General features: G+C 44.7%; 1 protein-coding gene across 3 annotated transcripts in view; it reads right to left on the bottom strand.

Annotated features, from left to right (window-relative positions):
- Nucleotides 1-22090, bottom strand: part of DZANK1 (double zinc ribbon and ankyrin repeat domains 1) — a 741684-nt gene that overhangs the window by 504415 nt on the left and 215179 nt on the right. For all 3 annotated transcript variants that reach the window (XM_069234738.1, XM_069234737.1, XM_069234736.1), the window contains one exon: nt 16391-16508. In XM_069234738.1, coding sequence (XP_069090839.1) covers nt 16391-16508 — 118 coding nt within the window. The remainder of the gene's footprint in view (nt 1-16390; nt 16509-22090) is intronic.

The raw sequence follows: 22090 nt of genomic DNA, 5'->3' as shown, positions 1-22090 counted from the left end.
ATACTTACAAATATTGCAAAGTCTCTTTTGTGCCCCAGCACTGGGAACGCCTGATTATAATAAGTAATTTGCATGTTTTTGCAATGAGAGGGAGGGCTGTGCTCTCTCAGTGCTTACACAATCACATGAAAATGCCAAAAGGCCTAAGGCCTGCATTTCTGCTACATTAGACCCTGTAGCTTCTGCACTGCCCAACTGTCTTAAAGCTGTAGCAGCAGTCAGTGTCAGCACAGAGAGATGTGACAATATAGTTACTGGTCACCTGTTAACTGTGTATGTTCCCCATTCAGTGGAATTGTTGTTGATAAGTACTACAATGCAGCACTTGGCAAGTACTCGCATTATGAAATATGAGCAAGCTATACTTGCTGCAGAAAACGTGGCTGTCAAGCGCTGCAGTTTTCCTAATCATTCTACATTGCTACCTGTACCTGATCATGGAAATTATGATGAATGTGAAGTTGATCATGATTGTCTCAATGTTACTGGACTGTACACCAAGCCGAAGCCAGACTGAAACTGGATTTGTGCTCAATGTTGATGGCTCATGTTTAAAAAGACAGTTGAGGGAGTATGAGAGCAGCATATGGTATCTGTACTATTTCAGGAATTGTTGAAGTTTCTTGGCTTTCAGGAGCTTTCTCTGCTCAAGTGGCTGAATTGGTTGCTCTTATTTGGGCATGCTGTGTTTCAGACCAGCTGAAAGTGACAATCTTTACCAATAGTCAATAAGGCTTTAGTGTTGTTAATGACTTTGGACAATTATGGACCCAGAGGGGGTTTACGACGTCTTCTGGATCACTATTCCGGAATGGCGAACAAGTGAGAAATCTCCTTGATGCATTACAGTTACCTGAGCAAGTTTCAGTGGTCAAGTGCCCCGCACATTGTACATGGTTAGATAATGTGACTTTAGGAAATAATTATGCTGATGAGGTTGCAAAATACTGTGCTCACAACGTCTGTACCTTTAATGGAGAGTACACAAATGAGGGCAAGGATGAGACTAACTACAACCTTTTGTTGACTACTGCTGACACTTGAGAAGAGGTAAACAGACTTCAAGAGGAAGTGTCAAAGGAAGAGCAGCAGAGTTGGGTCAGAGGAGGTTGTGTCAAGAGAGATGATGACATTTGGGTTTTGATCGACAGAAGACTAGTGTAGCCAAAAAGTTTGTTACCCCCAAAAGCTAGGTATTTTCACAGTCCAGCTCATTTTAGTAGAGATACCATGGTGATATTGTTTAGGCAAGCATGATTTAATCCCAAATTCGGATTAATGGCAGACATACTATGTCACAGATGTATTTTATGTCAACTCAACAATGTTGGAAAGAGATCGGCAGTTACATTGAGTCACATAGGGAGATCAGGAGGGCCAGTTAACAGGAAGCAGTTGGATTTCATTGAGATGCCTGAGTTCAATGGGTTGAGATATGTCCTGGTGATTGTGTGCATCTTCTTGTGTTGGGCTGAAGCATACCCAACAAGAAGAAATGGTAGTCTTATAGTAGCGAAACTGCTGTTGAGGGAACTTATACCTAGATTTGGCTTCACAACTTCTCTAGAACCAGATCGGGGGACTCATTTCAATAATGTGGTCCTGAAATTGTTGTGCACTGCATTGCAAGTGGAACAGAGACTGCACTTCAGCTACACACCTGAGGCTTCGGGTCTTGATAAGCAAGTGAATGGGACAAATCTAGACTGGAAAACTGTGCTTCGACATCTCTGAATTGGCCTGATGATTTGCCTCTTGTGTTGATGAGACCTCAGACAGTACCTGATCGAAAGACTGGACTGTCTACTAATGAGATCATCATGAGCAGGGCGATGAGATTGTCAGCGATTTGTGCGAATGCACTTGTAACATTACCGAGGATATGGTCCTTGACTATTGTAAAGGACTAGCTGACGTGGTGCATTCTGTGTCTCTTCAGGTTGGAGCAGCTACAGCCTCTCCGCACCAGAAGCAATGCCATGACCTAAGTCCTGGCAACTGGGTCTTGGTGAAGAAGCATGTAAGGAATACATGCTTGGAACTCTGTTGGCAATGGCCGCACCAAGTTATCTTGGTCACGACTGCTGTGAAATGTGGAGGTCTCCCCAACTGGATTCACGCTTCACATACTCACAGAGTTGAATGTCCCTTTGATACAACAGCATCTGTTCCAGAACTACTGGTGATGACGGAGAGACAATAGGAGCAGATTAGTCAAGCTGTCGGGATCAAACAGAGCCAGAAACAGCACATGATTGGTCTTAGGGAATCTTGAGCAAGCCACAGTTTATGTTGAAACTGTGGCAACTGAATCCTGTTCTGTGGTGGTGAACGAGTCAAATTCTGAATCAGACCCTGACGAAGGACCTAGTGCTGGAAGAAAGTGAGTGAAAGCTGGAGACCCATGGCCCAGAAGGCAAGAAAGAGAGAAATCGAGTTTTTGCCGAAAAAATGTGTGCCACAGAATATTCCAGAGGATACTGAGAACTTTTTATCTAAGTGAAAGCAAGAATGAGGGTGTGGCATTGAGGAGATCAAAGAGTGCGAGAGTGCCCTGTCGGAGGTACTCTTCACATGAAAGGACATATTTTGCTGTGAATGATGAAGAGAGACAGTTTTGGGATAACACTTCAGATCCAACTGAACCTCCTTGAAATGAACATTTTGTTAAAATTCTATTTCGAAGTTCCTGTGCTATTGGATAGACTGAGACATTTCATTCTAGAAATACTCTGTTGCTGCTCCATTTCACTGCAAATAGATCTGGCTTTAGGGAAATAATGAAAGTAAACAAGAAAAGTAGATGTAGGTACATAATAGGTGCAGTATTACTTGTTTTCCTTATAGTAGTAGCAGTGCTGTTAATAGAAGCATTTTTCCCCTACACCTTTTGTAAAGAAAGACCTACCTCCTAGTGTTTTCCCACAAACATTACACCCTAGAGATAATAACCTTTGCAGATTAGATGAAAAGGCTTTACATAGGGATGACTGACTCAAGAGGAGATTACTCTGCAAATGTATATTTTAGCTTGCTTTATGAGTATATCAATACAATGATGCAAGGGATTGCTTCGTATGTGTACGCAATTATCTACTTCTGTGCCAGAAGGCATTAAATACCATCATATTCCGTTGACTTATGGAGTTTCTTGCAGTCTTTTGTTGAGCAGATTTTACAACAGGGGAAGTTTCCAGTATTATTTTTCGAACTATGATTTAGTATTTCCAGAAATTCCTTTGATTTAACACCTGAAAAGAAATCCTTACTTATGTGTTCCAGAAAGGATAGGAAATCATAATCACTTACATATATGTGTGTCCAAAATATATTCATGTAAACGTAGTGCACTGAGAAGTCATATTATAAAACTGCACTTATAAGTAGAAATGCTGAAAAGTCATATGCATGTTCTGTAATAACATTTATTGATTCAAAAGATACCTATGTAAGCACTTTCATTCAAATGTGTTGGTACTATGATGTCTTAAATGAATTGTACATTTCATAGTTATTCTTCAATTATGGTACTTATGAGAAATGCATATATAATCATGTATTTAAATGTGCATTGAATTCTATGTTAAGTTGGCTGGAGTTAAGGCCTGAAATTATTTTCTGTGTATTTAACCCTCAACGTGGAGTTTGCTCTTGCTGGATATTTCTTTATTTGCAGGTGCGTCTGCACAAGTCTCCAGTTAATGAACAGTTTATTGTTAGTCATAAAGGGTTATGGAAAAATAGGTTGCCAAGGATGAGAAGTGTTAAAGAGGAGTCATGAAGAAGAACTCTCATTCCGGATTCCTGGGCATGGGAGGGATCCAATATTGTCCTAATGCTTGGTCCGACAGATGGAAGGCTCATGAGAGTTGCAAATTTCAACTGTGCACGGAAAGTGGAAAGTTACAGCTGTTGATGTAAACTACAGAAAGTTCTGCAGAGATTAAAGTGTTGGTGGGGGCATGGCTAACTGCTGATGGAGTGAGACACGTTTCGGTGGAGCTCCCTGGCAGCGCTCCACCGTCCAAATTATCCTGATAGTTCCAGTCCAATCTCACCCCCCAAAAAAAAACTTCAGGCATAAAGGGGAATCCACGTACTATAACAAGCGGCAACAATGTATATAGAAGTTCATGCATTGGAGGGGCTCTCAGAACTGCGGCTTCTGGAGCGCCGACTGCACCGCGTTTAAAATGGTGGCTCGAGGTGGACTGTAAGCTGCTGGTAAACCTCACGGCCGATAAGGAGCAGCTTTAACACCTCGTGGAACGCAATGAGAGAGGGCCTCCTGAAAGCCAGTGATGAGTGACCGTGAGGCTGCTGGATGACTCAGCCAGCAGTGACATTGAGGTGAGGAGAGGAATAGGAGAAAGCGGAGGCTGCTGACTACAAATTGACGGGCCTGAAACTCAGCAATATAAGAACACAATAGCAAGCTGATGGAGGGGGGCGGGGGACTGGATCGCTCCCCTGGTGCCCCTCCTGCACTGTGTGAGTGCTGTGGGCTGTGAGGGCTAGGAGGCGGGGCACATGAGGAGGGCGGAGCATTAGCAAGCCTGCCTCAGGAATTGGAGGCCACTGAAACAGGAAAATACATTACATTTGTGCTGAGAGCAACATACTAGTGAATACCGGACAGTGTCCCCCTTATCTCCGACTTCACACCATACAGATACAGTTTGCTTGGGGGAGTGGAGGATCACAGACCATGGAGTGGTCCAATCTGCTCCCAGTCCTTCCCCCCCCCCCCCCTTAGCTAGATGCACCGCACTGACCTTGGTCTAGTGGAAAGGGACTAAGGGGAGTGACATACTCCTCCTTGTATTTACTGCCTGTCCTCCAGTGCGGCTGACTTCATTGAAAGGAGGGCTTACCTGTAAGGCCCCGATATTAAACAAAGACAATTGACACCCCCCCTACTGCATAACTTGACCGAACCGTTCGCAGTGATCACTAACGGAGGCGCCGGCTGAGAGCAACAGACTAGTGAATACCGCACAGTGGCCCCCTTATCTCCGAATTCACACCATACAGATACAGTTCGCTTGGGGGAGTGGAGGTTTACAGACCATGGAACGGTCTAATCTGCTCCCAGTCCCCCCCCCCCACCCCCAGCTAGCTGCACCTCACTGACCTTGGTCTAGTGAAAAGGGACTAAGGGGAGTGACATACGCCTCCTTGTATTTACTGCCTGTCCTCCAGTGCGTCGACTTCATTGAAAGGAGGGCTTACCTGTAAGGCCCTGATATTAAACAATGACAATTAACACCCGCCGCCCCTCTGCATAACTTGACCAAACTGTTCGCAGTGATCACTAATGGAGGCGCCACACCCCCCCCCCCCCCCCCCCCCCCCCCCCAGGTGCCAGGGGTTTCTTATGGTGTCCCACGCATTGACAAAGGAGGAGAAAAAGACACCCTGATGAGCTCCTCACTTTCCCGAGAGCCCCTAGTATTACACAATCTACTGTATAAAACACTACATCTCTAAAATGGGGGTAAACTACAAAAAAGGGAACCTGATCTGAAGGGAAGGTCACTGGGGTGCAACCTCCCGCCAACACCAGTTACTGGGGCATTGACAACATGTCGCACACAAGACGGATACACTGAAGCAACTATGGACACCCTTCTGCAGGTCATAGCTGCATCTCAGGAAGCTCTGGAGTCCAAAATAGATGCAATGGCTACAGACATGGGTATAATGAGAGATGACCATAGACACCTTTCTGAGAGAGTTAGCGTCACAGAGAGAACCTGGATGATCTCCATCCTGGAATAACTACCATGCAGGGCCGGTTATCTACCATGGAGAACAGAGTAAAAACACTAGAACTACGCGCAGAGAATGCAGAGAACAGAGTGAGGAGAAACAATCTCTGCATAGTGGGGCTAGCAGAATGCAGAGAGGGCCCTGGGGCTGACATGATGGCCTTCCTAAAAATATGGCTTCACACGGAGGTCGTACCTGAAGGCCTCTCCCCATGTTATGCACTTGAAAGTGCCCATCGAGTGCCTTTCCGAGCCTCGCTCCCGGGAATGGGTCCCTGCCCAGTGGTGGCTAGGGTTCTACATTTCAAGGACAGCAATCACATTCTCTAACAAGCCCGTACCAAAGGCGACATTATGGTGAATGACAAAAACTGATGATATTCCTGGACTTCACAAAAGAAGTGCAATGGCAAAGAGTATCTCTCACCGAGGCCAAATGAAAACTAACGGATTTGGCGCCTATTTGCTGAGGCTTTAGAAGACCCAGTGTTCAAGCAATATTAGGTGACGCCATTAGTAACTACTTCAAGGATAACACTTGATCCTCCACATCCGTTCTTAATGAATTGGACACCTTTAAGGTTGTAATCCGGGGCAAATGCATAGCTGAAGTAATGGGAACTAATCGGACACTGCTACATGAAGTAGGGGTGGGACAAAAAGACCTTACAGAGATTGAAAAGGCCCGCCCGGGACATAGGGAAATCCATCAGCAGCTGTTAGATGCAAAGGAGCATCTCGTGACCTGCATAGAGATGCTTTGATTGTTGTGAATATATTACGATGGCACAGGCAGGAGGGGATAAAGCGGGTACGCTATTAGCACGGCTAGCTAACCCAAACCTCAGAGCCTCCCAGATACTGGAAATAAACAGTGCAGAGGGTAAACACATGTACGGGCAAAATGACAAAAATCAAAGATTTGAGGAATACTGTACTGCCTTGTATGCTCCCCTGTCTGAGCTCAGACAGGAAAATCTGGGCAATTTCCTATACCAAGTTGAATTACCTAGGTTAGGGACTGAAGCTGCTGATGACTTAGGAGGACCCATAACCCTGCAGGAGATCAAAGCGGTCATTAAGGCCATGGCACGAAGAAAAGTGCCTGGGTCAGATGGACTCCCTTCAGAATTTTATGCAGCATACATTGAGGAATTAGCTCCCAAATTGGTGAACTTATACACAACAGCGAAGGAAGCAGGTAATCTCCTTGCCACCACAAGGGAAAGCTCTTGTGATTCTCCTATTGAAACCAGGTCGACCCCCCCAGAGATGTGTGTGCATACCTTCCACTATCCATGTTGAACATGGACTATAAACTTTTGAGTAGGAGTCTAGCTTTGTGTCCCCTTCCCCACATGACCACCCTCATGCACCCAGACCAAAACGGTTTTATTCCGCAAAGGAACACAGCTCTGAATATCCGCAGACTTCTTTCCCTAATGGACATGGTGGGCCCTGAGGACAATAACGCAGTGGTTATCTTAATAGATATTGAGAAGGCATTCAATAGCCTCTAATGGGAATACTTTTATCAAGTACTAACTATGATGGGACTGGGAATGAGCTTTCTCCAATGGACCAGGCTCCTATATACAAATCCAATTGCGCGTGTCCGGACTGGCAGGGTTCTATTTAACACCTATATAGTGGGGAGGGGTACTAGAAAAGGCTCTCCCCCTTACCTCCCTCTTATTTGTCATTGCAGTTGAGCCACTGGCTTGTAGAGAGAGAATGGAGGTGGCATACCAAGGACTGAACCGGGGGGACACCGCTTACAATATAGCATTATATGCAATTGATATGTTGCTGTTCCTTATCAATGCCAGTGAGGACTTGCCCGGAGCATTTTCTTTTATGGAACAATTCGGCAATCTTTCAGGTCTGCGAATCAACTGGCAGAACTTGATCCTGTTCCCTTTGACCACTTGGGTGCAGTGCCCAACAGAACTGCATGGATTATGCTGGGAGGGTTCTTGTATGAAATACCTTGGAGTTAAAATATACCACGATTCAAAGGATATCATGGTTTGGAATATTGGTCCGTGGACAGGGTGTTCCGTAATGGAGTGACCTTCTGGAGCTCTCCCCCATTATCAGTGGCTGGTAGAATAGCAATTACTAAAATAATACTACTGCCTTGACTACTGTACTTCTTCTCCACACTGCCATTACTAATTCCCCATGGAATCTTCTGAGGATTAGACACACTACTAGTGGAACTGATTTGGGCAAAGGTAGACAGAGTGGAATTATCTAAACTAAAGACGCCTAATTCAGATGGGGGTCTAGTGGCCCCTGATTTTGAAATATACTATATAGCTGCCCAGCTCCAGAGACTCAACAATTGGCTACACGCGCAACTTCATAATGGAGAAGTGACACCTGTGGCCACTCCTGAAAGACAGATGTTACTTCAACTGCTCCTGACCCCCAGACTCCCCACAGAAACGCTGTCTCCAGTTTACAAACTTCCCCAGGCTGCCCCGTCCCTCTCTCTTATTTGCCATTGCAGATGAGACACTGGCATGTAGAGTGAGAATGGCTCTGTGAGAATGGATCTACCACTGCACAAAAGGGACCCTTAGAGGCCTTGCCAATTGGCCTGCCAGAGGAATTAAAGCGGCTAGCGGACTTGTTTAGAGATGGAGAACTACTGACACTGGAAGAGTTATCGACACCTTTGATCTGCCGCAAGACAAATTCCCCCTGCACTACGCAGTTGTGCTAGCACTGTAGAGCCACTGGGATAGCAGTACGGCGGAACCCCAACACATATTAGTAGTCACATAATTTACACAACATCTGGGAGAACGAGAGCAGTTACACTTTTTAACCAAGCTATGAGAGCACATATCAAAGTGCCACTCGAAGACCTGAAACATAGATGGGAGGAGGACATGAAGACCCAGATTCCTGACCAGCAATAGTCCTCAATACTCAATCATATATACCCAGTTTCCCTTAGTGCGAGGTTTAAGCTTATCAATTATTATTTTCTACATCGAGCAAACATTACACCCGGAAAACGTATGCAAATGTTTGGCACGAATGATGCGCACTGACCTAAATGCGGGAGCGGATGTGTTGAGATGTTCCACATGGTCTGGACTGCCCTGCAATGCGGATATACTGGACACATGTTCTTGACTGCCTGAATGAGGTTAAAGAAAGAACCATTCCCTGCACCCCTCTGGTGTGCTTACTGGGTGGATTCCCTCGCCAAGCCAAACACAAATTCTCTACCAGATTTGAAGATCTGGCCTTAGTATTAGAGCAAGGCAAGAGATCACTATGAACTGAAAGGCCACTACCGCTCCACAGACACACAAATGGAGGGATACACTTATAAAGTGGGCTGAATGCAAAGGCACAGTGCTGTTTCAAGGAGGTGCGGAGAGGGCGCTGTACCACTGAAAAGGCTAGAGCAAGGGAGGTCCTATTGGAGTGCCTGAAAACACCAGATGATGATTCCCCTTAAAGTTCATAATTGTCAGCCCAAACACTGGGAAGACATGAGTATAGCAATTTCCACAGTGGGGTTGTATGTTAAGTAAATACAATTGAAATTTGATGCACAGTAATCTATTGTCATATGAAAATGATGAACTATCACAAGATTTTATGACAACAAGGAGGCAGGGAATGGGGGATAGGAAGGGTAGGAGGGTGAGGCGAGACATAATTTCCTTTTCTGTACCATACGATACAACCAGATATGTAAAGAATCTGAACTTTCAAAATGTTTGTTGACACAATGGAAGTTGTATGTTTATATGCCTATGAATAAAAGCAATATAAACTCTTTTTTTTTTGTTTTAACAGATTTTAAGTGTAGTTTGGTTAGTTAGAAAAGTAGATTCCTTTTACCCTTTAACTAGAGCGGACCTTAAGAGACTTAAAGAGGTACAGTCCACTTTTCATTTACTTTCACTGATGTGGCTTTTTGCTACACACATCTCGGCAGAACGTCTACTGAGGTTTCTGCAATGCTGACACTTTTGATTAATTTCTTATTTCCAAAATTTTGAGATTTCTTAGGTTTCCCTTAGCTTATTAGAATAGTTATTTAGATTCAATGGTTAGGCAGGAAAATCAAAGCTTGGATTCAGCCCATCAGGTTTTTGATCTTTTGCATTGTTGCAACAGAGATTTTGTTATAACCTATGCTTGTCCGATTTAATCTGATTTGATGCAATAACTCACCTTTGGTGATTCGGTACTTATATGGTATGTTTTTGAGACTCACTTTCATATGTCTGGCTTCTAATTTGTAATAAATCTTTTGAACTTTAATTCCACCTCCAAGATTCAATGTGTGGCCAAATGGGTTACACTGTAAATTGATGGAATTGTATTAATGTGTCACTCCTTACCCATCTGAACTTCTAAAAGGAGTCATGAGACCTAGAAAAGTAGTGAATGGGGCGGACACTTGATCATTGGCCGGGTGGGTCAAGTGGCTTCTGGCAGAAGCTGGTGTGGCTACAACTTCTTTGGGGCTCATTCTTTTTGTGGAGATATGGTTTCTTAAGAATATTCCATGGGTTCTAGACTAGAAAATATCACGGTAGCTGCAGATTGGTATTATGATTCGACTTTTAAATGTTTTGTCATAAAGCAATTGTTGATGTAGCTTCTGTGGTGGTGGCACAGCTTCGAACAAGCATAATCTGAAGTCTTCGGTCCTGACACAGAATAAAATGTTTCTAGCTATTGCATCAGGAATTCTCGATTCTATTAAGGACACAGAGACAGGATTATCCCACCAATGCTGTTATGCTATCATGTAATAGATGTCTAAAGATCTTTATCAGTCTATACTTTTACTGATTTATGCCCGCCCTTTGCTGGTTTTCCTATGGGTTTTGGTTTTACCTGTTTCTTTTATTGGCAGACACAGATGCTAAACCATCCAAGATGACGTCTGGGGATTGTTGGCTAAGCTGCAAAAGTCAAGACATGGAATTGAGTTTCAGATTCCTGGATGTCAAGCTTGGGCCCTTGGACTCTCGATTGTTGGAGTTGCTCTTGGTTTCCATTTTAGAGAAGGACTGTTTGTATATTGTTTGAGCTGGGTTTTTTCTGCAAAGAAAGGGAAAGGACTAAGGACTCCTGGGGATTTATAGGGGCTGATGGGGCCTGATTGATGGAGCTGCACAGAGGGCAAACAAAGAGATTAATGGGAAATGTCGTTTTTGTGTTCAAATTTTTTGATTGGCTGCTGTGTTTTCAGTAGTAAATAAAGAGTAGCCTAATCCTCGTTGTAGGAGGCTGGCCTGGGTCATAGTGGGTACCTTGGGGTACTTACACCTTGTGCCAGGTCCAGTTATCCCTTATTAGTAGATTAAAGGTGTTCTAGCAGCTTAGGCTGATAGAGGTAGCTATTGCAGAGCAGCTTAGGCTGAACTAGGACACATGCAAAGCTCCTACTATACCACTTATATCACTTAGCACTATATCATAGGAAAACACAATACTCAGAGTTACTAAAAATAAAGGTACTTTATTTTAGTGACAATATGCCAAAAGTATCTCAGAGGATATACTCCCTTAGGAGGTAAGTAAAATACAAAAAATATACACACACCAACCAAAATCAGGTAAGTAACAGTTAGAAAAGTAGTGCAAACAGTGTAGAACACAACAGAATGCAATCGGGAGGAATAGGCCTAGGGGCAACACAAACCATATACTAAGAAAGTGGAATGCGAACCACGAATGGACCCCAGGCCTAGTGTAGTGTGTAGAGGGTCGCTGGGAGTGTAAGAAAACACTAAGGGTGTCCAATATACCCCACCCCAAGACCCTGAAAAGTAGGAGTAAAGTTACCCTACTACCCCAGAAAGACAGTAAAGTCAAGATAGGGGATTCTGCAAGGACAACAACTGACTGCAAAGCACTGAAGACGGATTCCTGGACCTGAGGACCTGTAAAGGAAGGGGACCAAGTCCAAGAGTCACACAAGTGTCCAGGGTGGGCAGGAGCCCACTAAACCCCGGATGAAGGTGCAAAAGGGCTGCTACTGGGTGAAAGAAGCCGAAGATTCTGCAACAACGGAAGGTGCCAGGAACTTCTCCTTTGGTCAGAAGATGTCCCTCGGCGTGCTGGAGGATGAAGAGTTGTTTCCACGCAGAAAGTCCACCAACAAGCCTTGCTAGCTGCAAGAGTCGTGGTTGAAGGTTTTGGGTGCTGCCAGAGCCCAGGAAGGACCAGGAGGTCGCCCTTTGGAGGACGAGACAGAGGGGGCGCTCAGCAACACAGAGAGCCCACGCAGAAGCAGGCAGCGCCCGCAGAAGCACCTGAACAGGCACTTAGAAGATCTGAGGATGACTGTCGACTCAGAACAACAAAAGAGGGTCCCACGATGTCGGAGTCCAACTCAGCGAGTTGGGCAATGCAGGATGGAGTGCTGGGGACCTGGGCTAGGCTGTGCACAAAGGAAGTCTTGCAAAAGTACACAGGAGCCCAAGCAGCTGCAGTTCACGCAGTACACAGGATTACTGTCTGGTGTGGGGAGGCAAGGACTGACTTACCTCTACCAAATTTGGACAGAAGGGCCACTGGACTGTCGGGGACACTTGGACCCAGCTCCTGTGTTCTAGGGACCACGCTCGTCAGGATGAGAGGGGACCCAGAGGACCGGTGATGCAGAAGTTTGGTGCCTGCGTTAGCAGGGGGAAGATTCCGTCGACCCACAGGAGATTTCTTCTTGGCTTCCAGTGCAGGGTGAAGGCAGACAGCCCTCAGAGCATGCACCACCAGGAAACAGTCGAGAAAGCCGTCAGGATGAGCCGCTACAATGTTGCTGGTAGTCTTCTTGCTACTTTGTTGCGGTTATGCAGGCGTCCTGGAGCAGTTAGCGGTCAATCCTTGGCAGAAGTCGAAGAGGGAAGTGCAAAGGAACTCTGGTGAGCGCTTGCATTCGTTATCTGGTGAGATACCCACAGGAGAGACCCTAAATAGCCCACAGAGGAGGATTGGCTACAAAGAAAGGTAAGCACCTATCAGGAGGGGTCTCTGACGTCACCTGCTGGCACTGGCCACTCAGAGCTGTCCATTGTGCCCTCACACCTCTGCATCCAAGATGGCAGAGGTCTGGGACACACTGGAGGAGCTCTGGGCACCTCCCCTGGGAGGTGCTGGTCAGGGGAGTGGCCACTCTCACTCCCCTTTCCTTTGTCCAGTTTCATGCCAGAGCAGGGCTGGGGGATCCCTGAACCGGTGTGGACTGGCTTATGCAAGGAGGGCACCATCTGTGCCCTTCAAAGCATTTCCAGAGGCCAGGAGAGGCTACTCCTCCCAGGCCCTTCACACCTATTTCCAAAGGGAGAGGGTGTAACACCCTCTCTCAGAGGAAATCCTTTGTTCTGCCTTCCTGGGACCAGGCTGCCCAGGCCCCAGGGGTGCAGAAACCTGTCTGAGGGGTTGGCAGCAGCGGTAGCTGCAGAGGAGACCCCGGAAAGTTCGTTTGGCAGTGCCCGGGCTCTATACTGGAGACCCGGGAATGCATGGAATTGTCCCCCCAATACCAGAATGGTATTGGGGTGACAATTTCATGATCATAGACATGTTACATGGCCATGTTCAGAGTTACCATTGCGACGCTACATATAAGTATTGACCTATATGTAGTGCAAGCGTGTAATGGTGTCCCCGCACTCACAAAGTCCGGGGAAATTGCCCTGAACAATGTGGGGGCACCTTGGCTAGTGCCAGGGTGCCCACACACTAAGTAACATTGCACCTAACCTTCACCAAGTGAGGGTTAGACATATAGGTGACTTATAAGTTACTTAAGTGCAGTGTAAAATGGCTGTGAAATAACGTGGACGTTATTTCATGCAGGCTGCAGTGGCAGGCCTGTGTAAGATTTGTCTGAGCTCCCTATGGGTGGCAAAAGTACCTAGGTACCATATATTAGGGAATTTTAAGGGTGTTCCAGTGTGCCAATCATATTTGGTAAAATTAGTCACTAGCCTGCAGTGACAATTTTAAAAGGTTCTGGTTAGCAGAACCTCAGTGATACAGTTAGGCACCACACAGGGAACACATACAGGGCATACTTTATGAGCACTGGGGTCCTGACTAGCAGGATCCCAGTGACACATAGGCAAAACAAACATACATACAGTAAAAATGGGGGTAACATGCCAGTGAAGATGGTACTTTCCTACACTCGTCTCGGTGTGCCCTTCATAGAATTGAAATTCTTGATATGCAAGCTAGAATTATTTCTATCCTCCAGCACTGTGCCTACGCCATTGCTCCTCTGCACTGCTACATTATACAGCATTGTACATTTAGCAGTTATTTTGCTGCATGTCACATGCACCACACATAGCTGTAGATTTCAACATCCCATATGTGCAATTCCCTTCTCTACTTTTAGTATGTGTGCAGCCTTGCACCTTTTCTGCCAGTCTCGAAGGGATGTATGAGCTGCAGCATGCACCCATGTTTGCTGTTGTCACTTTCACATGTAAAGTAAAACATTATAATATGTATGCAGAGAATGGATAGACATACCTAGCCAAAAATATGTCTGTTCTGACTAAGCTGATGCTGTGTGCTGTGGAAGAACATGTAAGCATTATGTGTCATTGCGTGGGTGCCAATTCAAGGGGTCCTAGTGTACCAGTTCGGGGTTTGGAGTACGGCCAAGACTGTTTATCATCTAAGGATAGCCTGTCTGCAATGGAACAGACAAAATACAAAGTGTAGCCCAGTAGCTTGGATTTATTTTAGCATTCTATTGATCACTTTGTGTGATGCCTCGGCATCACATGTCATACTGGGGTAGTATGCTTACATTTCAGTCATGACTTGGCTTGCTTTACAAACTACCTGCACACTCAGTGAGTGCTGGTCCTTTTTATTTGTATGTACTTACTTAGTGCGGGTCGTTTGAACTGCAGAATGTGTGTGCATTCCACGCCGCCATGTTTTAGAATGCCTTTGTTACACTGCGTAACGCAGCAGGAGTCTCAGGGAAGGGCATTGTGTACGGAGGTTGGTGAGCATGGCAGTGATGGGATTGTGCACTGCAAGTGGTAGTGTACAGTGCGATACTGAGTCGCTGTGGCACCAAAATACTAACTTTAAAATATCGACCTACAACAATATTGACACCAAGATTTGACTTGCACAATAGTATCAAGATAATTAGGTGGGGAATTGGAATAGTACATCTATAGTCTGGTACTTATGCTAATTTTGACGATATCGTACAAGTGAATATTTTGGAGCCTGTACTGGTGCAGGTCGATATTTCTGTGGTTGATCTTTTGACATACAACTATTGAAATTGCCACAGCAACAATGTTTTGGTATACCTGAGAAGCTAGAAGGTGCAATATGGTAGATACCTGACACTCTGCAGGTATGGCCTGGCTTTTGTGCATGTTGTGTTCCATTAGGAGTTGCACATCATGGGTGTGATGATGTCTCTCTCGGAAAGCGGCACTCCTACACAAGTCTAGCTCACTCTGTTCAAATATGCCCATCTTTCGTCTCTATATCTAGTTCTTCTCTTTTCGTCATTTTCAGCAGTCCGAATCCACATATATCTCACTAGCGTTAAGGCAGCAGCCATTGCCCTTGATTGTGCTGTACTGTTGCATTTATAAGGTGCATCATGACCCTGACGAGGTTATAAACTGTCTTCGTACTTATCTGTGAAGGATTCTGAAATGTCTTTTAAAATATGTCATTTTTTGCAAGAAGTGCGAACTTTGCCTTTTTTCCCTTCATATCGAAATTTACAAAGTTTGTATTTTGTTTTTGTGCATTTTCTGCACTTTTCCGTAAGCGTTCAAAGTGTACTGCGATGCTCCATCGCGATACTGTATGCGACATCTCTGTGCACCGCGAATTGTTTGCATAGTCACTAACGCCTTAGCAACAATTTATGCATTTGTAATACCTTTGTGAATCGGGCCAAAAATGTAATGATGTGCTATTTGTAACAAGCCATCTTAGCAGGTGCCTTTCAACTTAAATCAAAAATATGTTATATACCAGTGAATCTACTTGCTTTACTGCATTCAACAGGTTAGTTAGCTTGGGTGGTTTACTTTGTACTAGAAAGATTAGTCGAGTTCAGTCCATCCTCTAAGTAGAAAATGTTACCCGCCATCCTCTAAGTCCGTGAGCGTGCTGAATAACTTGCGTACCGACAGATGTTGTTCACAAACCTCAACATGTTAACAGACAATTGCCAATGCTACAAAAAAAAAAAGAACACACACATTGTGTAGCATCCCTCAAACCTCGTCTCACTGTCCTCAGTCACTTTCTATTCATGTTGCTTAACCGTTTTAGTTTGTATCACAATTTGAAATGTCGAGTTCGCAGCTGGCCCAGGCATGTTGAAAAACAAGTAGCCATGAGGTAATAATGAATCAGTGATACATGCGAAATGTATGTTTCCTCACCAATGACAACCCATAATAACAAATGAGTAACCAGCAATGACATGTTTGAATTAGAAAACGGCATTTTTGCGGTAGCTTTGCTAACAGGTTTTTCCTACCAACGGTATGCGGAAGCCTTTGCACTAAATTTAATTTCATGTAGGGCAGAAGACCTTGGAGTATTTAAAAAAAAAAGCGGTTGACCTGAGCTCCCTCCGGGGGTGGGAGGCGTCGTCCTGGCACGGGTGGGACAGCGGAGCCACATTCCTGGCAGAAGCGAGCGAACGGATCTGATGGGCGGGGTGCTAAGCACTGGGCACACCTACAAACAAAAGGATGAACACGGTCAACCACCGAACAAAAGGGCACGAGCACAGTCCATCAAAGATTATTTTCAAGGTTTACCGGGGACTTATAGGGGGTGTACGAGCAGACATCAAAGCATTCGCAAATGACCCCCACGGCTTATTCCTTGCATTATCGCTGATGTAAATGGGCATGTGCTGCTTGCTGCAAAGCTTTTTTTTCAAATGTAACACTGTGTTCGCTTGTGGACCTCCTCTATAGATGAAATTAAAACACATCCTAAAAAACACTTTCACGGCTTCCTTTATTACAGATATTCATCCAGTGAAATGTACGTTTGTACTTGTACTTGTACACCCTGCATCTTTCCGAATTGCAACAAGGCTGCGCTTCTAAATCACCCCGCTGCACACAGAAAAAAATAAAATCTCCCTTCCTGTCCCCCTACACTCTTCCCCTCACTTAGGCCCCAAGGTCACAGGACAAAGTAGGCCATTATTGACGGAGTTCATACGGCCGACTGACAAATCCACATTGTCACTCAATTTATTTTCTGATACGCATTTTCACCAAGTACTACAAGTAAAAAACGTCGAGCTGAAAGCTGCAAAAATCAGAGTGGGAGCAGCAGCTCATGCGACGGAGACTCACTGTAACGAGATACCGTTAACTGACATTAAAAAACAGGATTTGAAGGACCCCATTAGAAATTCGGCGCCACTTCCAGTTCAGGCGGGAACACTCAAGCCTGTAGTGACGACACTTGTGTTACTTGGCCATCAATGTACAAGTTCTAGCCCATCCTATTTGCCCCCTGGTTTTCGGCATGGAGAACCTGGCGAGTATCTTGTTGACAAATAACACAACCATTTACTTTGTGCACCCAGAAATAACACGGGTCTTCAGATTTGTACATCACACGTGTTGTGCTAAAGTGCAGAAGCCGTAATAATTTCGTGCTATTGTCCAATAAATTACCATTATCCATGTTTTCCTGCCGAACATGTGTGAGCAAATGAGCAAGCAACATATGCTCAACGTGCACATGGTAAATGCCGCCCGACTTGGGAGTTGCCACCTAAAACGGCATTAGCCATCAGTGCCAAAGTATACAATCGGGGATGCCTACTTGCTAGAAAAAGAATGACACAGCCAACTTCTCATAACAATGTTAAAAGTCTACAGCAGGAATTTCCGTTCACTAAGCGCCATCTCGTGGCTACTATTTGAACATGTTTTACACATAAGCGAATGAGAAACCAAATGAAACTTAACATTTTAGGACATTTAACAATCTATTATGCACCACTTGTCTTATTCTGTTAAACTACAACGCACGAACGCTGTGCACCAAATGCGTCATTAATATTTTTATTTTCACGAACGGTCTGGAAGTGGACTCCAAAAAACACCCGACAATCCTCATCGCTCATCAAACTCAGAAAGCTGAACACCCTTCTGTTTAAGTAACACCCCCTCTGAAGGTAACCCCCTGCTATTCTCTACCTAAAAATAAAACCAACAAATCCCACTATTCACAGTCTGTGAAGTACACTACAGTGTTTCTCATGGAGGACACAACAAACCGATTATTTAAGTATTTAATCAATTGTATAGTCTATATAGGAAAAAGGAAAAGGAACATTTATTCACTAATTTTTACAAGTCTAAAAAACATCTATCAAAAATACAATGTATCACACCATTTGGATTTGGGGAAACAATGAAAAACTATTTTGATCCCTTTTAGGTCGAAGTTTACCAGATAGTGCAGCTTTCTGGTTGCTAAAGACATCTTGGGTACATTCGGAAAGCTAACCTAGGAATGCGTTCCACCCATTGCTTACTATTGGTTTTGTGGTTTGTAACTCACATTTGCTTGCTTTCTATGTGCTGGTTTTATTTGTTTAAGGCTGTCCAAGATGACTTAAGCCAGTCATTAGGCATAACCTGTTCACCACCTCTCTGACTTTGCTCCTTGTGATCTTTCATGAGTGCTCATTTTCGGTAAACAGGTATTTAAATTTTGTTCTCATCTTGTCACATTTACTGTGCATTCAAAGACAGAGGTAGTGTTTACATTTCTTTCTCTGACTTCAAAATGAGAGGATTTATGTGACAATCTGAGGTTGTGAAAGGAAATGATTTTTTCTAGAACACAGCAACATTTACATATTTTTAAATGAACTGTACCAAAATTATCAAGGGCAGTGAAGCAACACCATTCTCAAAACCGGAGTCTCTTAAACAATTATATTCAGACCCTCAACAGCTAGTTCCCTCAGCAGTATGATATCTCCACTGGTGTACTGGTAGCTGGTAGCTTCATCATTATCTATACCTGGATGAAGAGTCTCTAGGTGTAGAGATATGGTGGAATATGTCAAAAGTGCAGTTACATGAAATTACCTCCTGCAAATAATACCTGTTAGACCTGGCATCCCTAGGGTGGTCTTACCCCAGACGTTTTGCCTTTACCTCCTGTTTTGTTGCTGTATCTTTTTGTTGGCCTTAGGCCTCTTAGCACTTTACCATTGCTAACCAGTGCAAAAGAGAATGTGCTTCTCCTCTAAACATGCTAACATTGGGTTAGCCACAACTAGAATATCTAATATACCTACAAGTCCCTTGTACAGTGGTATACCATGTAACCAGGGCCAGTAAATTAAATGCCACTACTGGGTCTACAGCACTGATTGAGCAACCCACTTAAGTAGCTCTGTAAACATGTCTCAGGCCTACCACTGCAGAGCCTGTGTGCGCAGTCTCACTGCCACACTGACATGGCATTTAAAACCTCTCGTCAAGCCCCAAACTCCCATTTTCTTAAACATAAGTCATGCCTAAGGTAGGCTCTAGGTATCGCATACAGCAGGGTGCCATGTAAGCAAAAGGCAGGACATGTACTCTTAAGTTTTTCATGTCCTGGTAATGGAAAAGTCACCCAAAGTCGTTTTACATTACTGTGAGGCCTGCCACTCTCATAGACCAGCATTAGGAATTCCTTATAATACCTTTAAGTTGTAATTCCTGATCTGGCGGGGTTAGCTGCATCATGTTTAGTACTACTGGAATGGTAATATATTCTCTTTACTGGTGAAGTCGGATTTATTATTACTATTTTAAAAATGCCACTTTTAGAAAGTGGGCATTTATCTGCACTCACTGCGCTGTGTGCCTACAGCCTATCTCTAATACATGTCTAGCTTGGGCTAGGTGACAGCTACATTTGTGCATTTCCTTCAGACAACCACAACACAGGATACTCAACTGCATCTGCATTCATCTGCATACTGAAGGATCTTCCAGGGGAGAAGGCTGGGTAGGGCTCCTACTTACATCTCAAAGGGTAGTGGCCAGAGCCCTCTAAAAGACTGGCCTAACCTGAAATGGGGAGCTATGCACTTCACAAAAATTCTTTGTAATCACCCAAACATCAAAGGCACTTTTCACTAGGTCTCTGATCCACTAAAGTCAGTACCCTTCAAGACTCAAGGAAACGCTGTTGGAGTAAAGACTGCTGTGTGCCAGGACTGCCACTCTGCCAGGATTGACTGCTCGTAGGAACTGCTGCCCTGCCCTGCTGCACCATACTGCTGCCTGCTGATCTCTGCCCGGTAGCCCAGGACTCTTGCACCAACCCCAGAGTGATTCAGAGTATCTTTTGCTTTACTATACTGCTCGTTTTCTTCAAATCACCCTATGCAGCCTTGTTGGACTTCACTGTTGCTTTCTAAAATCACCCTGAATGGTCTTGCTGGACTTCACCACTGCTTTATGCAACAATCCTGAGCAGCCCTACGAAGCTTTGCTGCCCGTTGTCTGCAATCTCTCTGAGTGGCTCCACCACACTTCACCACTGCTATCTGCAATCACCCTGTGTGGCCCTACTAAGCTTTGCTACTGTTTTTCTGCAATCACCCGGAACGGCTCAACCACCTTTGCTGCCAGCTTTCTGCTATCACCCTGAGCGGCTCTGCTACACTTGGCTGCCCGCTGTAACCAATAACCTTGAACTTGGCCGCCCACTTCCCCAAGGATCCTGAACAGCTTCATATGCTTTCCACTCAATCCCGAGGCCCATCGCCACAGCAGTGACTTCTGCCCTGGGGCCACTGACCTCCGCCTCACAGTTCCCCTGCGGGCCACCACCTGCTTCCCTGGTGTCTGCGCCAAGGAACCCTACACTCAGACACTTTCCCAGAAGAGCCCACCCCAGGCATTATCTTAATCTGTGGTGATAACGCACACTTGTGCCAAGGAATCCCGGCACCATCTCTTTTAACCCGAAATTCTTTATCAGCCTTGTTTTACCTAATCCTGCATTGATAATTGACGTATCGGACCTCTGTTGTTCAGATCCTGATTTACACAGATAACCAAGACATTTTTCTACATTTGTGTGGAGCCTTTTTGTGGTATACCTCGTGTGATTATTGTGTGTGTGTTGCACACATACTTTACACGTTGCCTCTTAAGTTAATCCTACTTGCTCTGCGCCAAGCTACCAGAGGGTGAGCACAGGTTAATTTAGGTTGTCTATCTGACTTACCCTGACTAGGACTGTGGTCTCTACTTGGACAGCGTGCATACCCCTGCCAACTAGAGACCCAGGTTCTAACACCTCCTATCCTAGAAGGATGCTATTTATTAAAACTAGGATGGAGTGGTGGGTAAGGTTAAAAACTGTGAGATGTGTTTAGGGATGAGTTATATATCCTTCACATCTATCAATATGTTCAACATGTTTCAGCCTACTTGCGCCTGGGTAGGTCGTCTGTTTTCTTCAGGACCTCAAAATCCCATATCCCAATAGTACTAGATGGGGCAATGCCCACAACAACTCAGTGGTAAGTACACTGACTTACTAAGTCTGGGAAGAGACATGCCATTCTCTTGAAAAGTGGACGGCTGTGTCCCACAGGACGTGGGCAGGAGGCGGGAATGGAAAAGCTTGCTGAGCTTCTCGCTCATTATTTTGCTAGTGGCGTCCTTCCCGACCTGTATGTACATTTGTGTAAATTAACTGCAAATATATCAGAATATATCAGAATTAGGAATGATTGAAGTACTTCTTTTACACTTCTGAAGAGTGGTGCAAAAATTTTAAGGCATCCAAAATAAATTAATACACTAAGTGATGCTATTTCAACATTATCATTTGTGCACTGTATAGTGTTATCAGTAAAACTGTATGACTGTGCAAATGTAATGGTCACTTCAATTGAAAATGTGTTGTCTGTAAAGGAAGTGTGCTAACACACCATGCATACTCCACTCTATGCCACTCCACTCTCCACTATGCCACTCTACATGCCTCCACTTCACTCTAAGCCACTCCACTCTTCGCCACACCTCTCCATGCCACTCTACTCTACGCCACTCCACTCTATGACACCACTCAATGACTCTCCACAAGACTCTACCCCACTCTACGAAACTCCACGCTATGACACTCTACGCCACTCCACTCTATGACACTTTACTCCACTCAATGCCACTTCACTGTACGGCACTCTACCACACTACATTCTACTGCTCTCAATGCCCCTCCACAAAACTCTACAAACTCCACTGTAACACTCTACGCCATTCTAC

The sequence above is a fragment of the Pleurodeles waltl genome, chromosome 5 (genome assembly GCF_031143425.1).
Source record: "Pleurodeles waltl isolate 20211129_DDA chromosome 5, aPleWal1.hap1.20221129, whole genome shotgun sequence".
Lineage (NCBI taxonomy): Eukaryota > Metazoa > Chordata > Amphibia > Caudata > Salamandridae > Pleurodeles > Pleurodeles waltl.
Note: the sequence above shows the minus strand (reverse complement) of the source record. Positions and strands in the feature narration are given on the sequence as shown.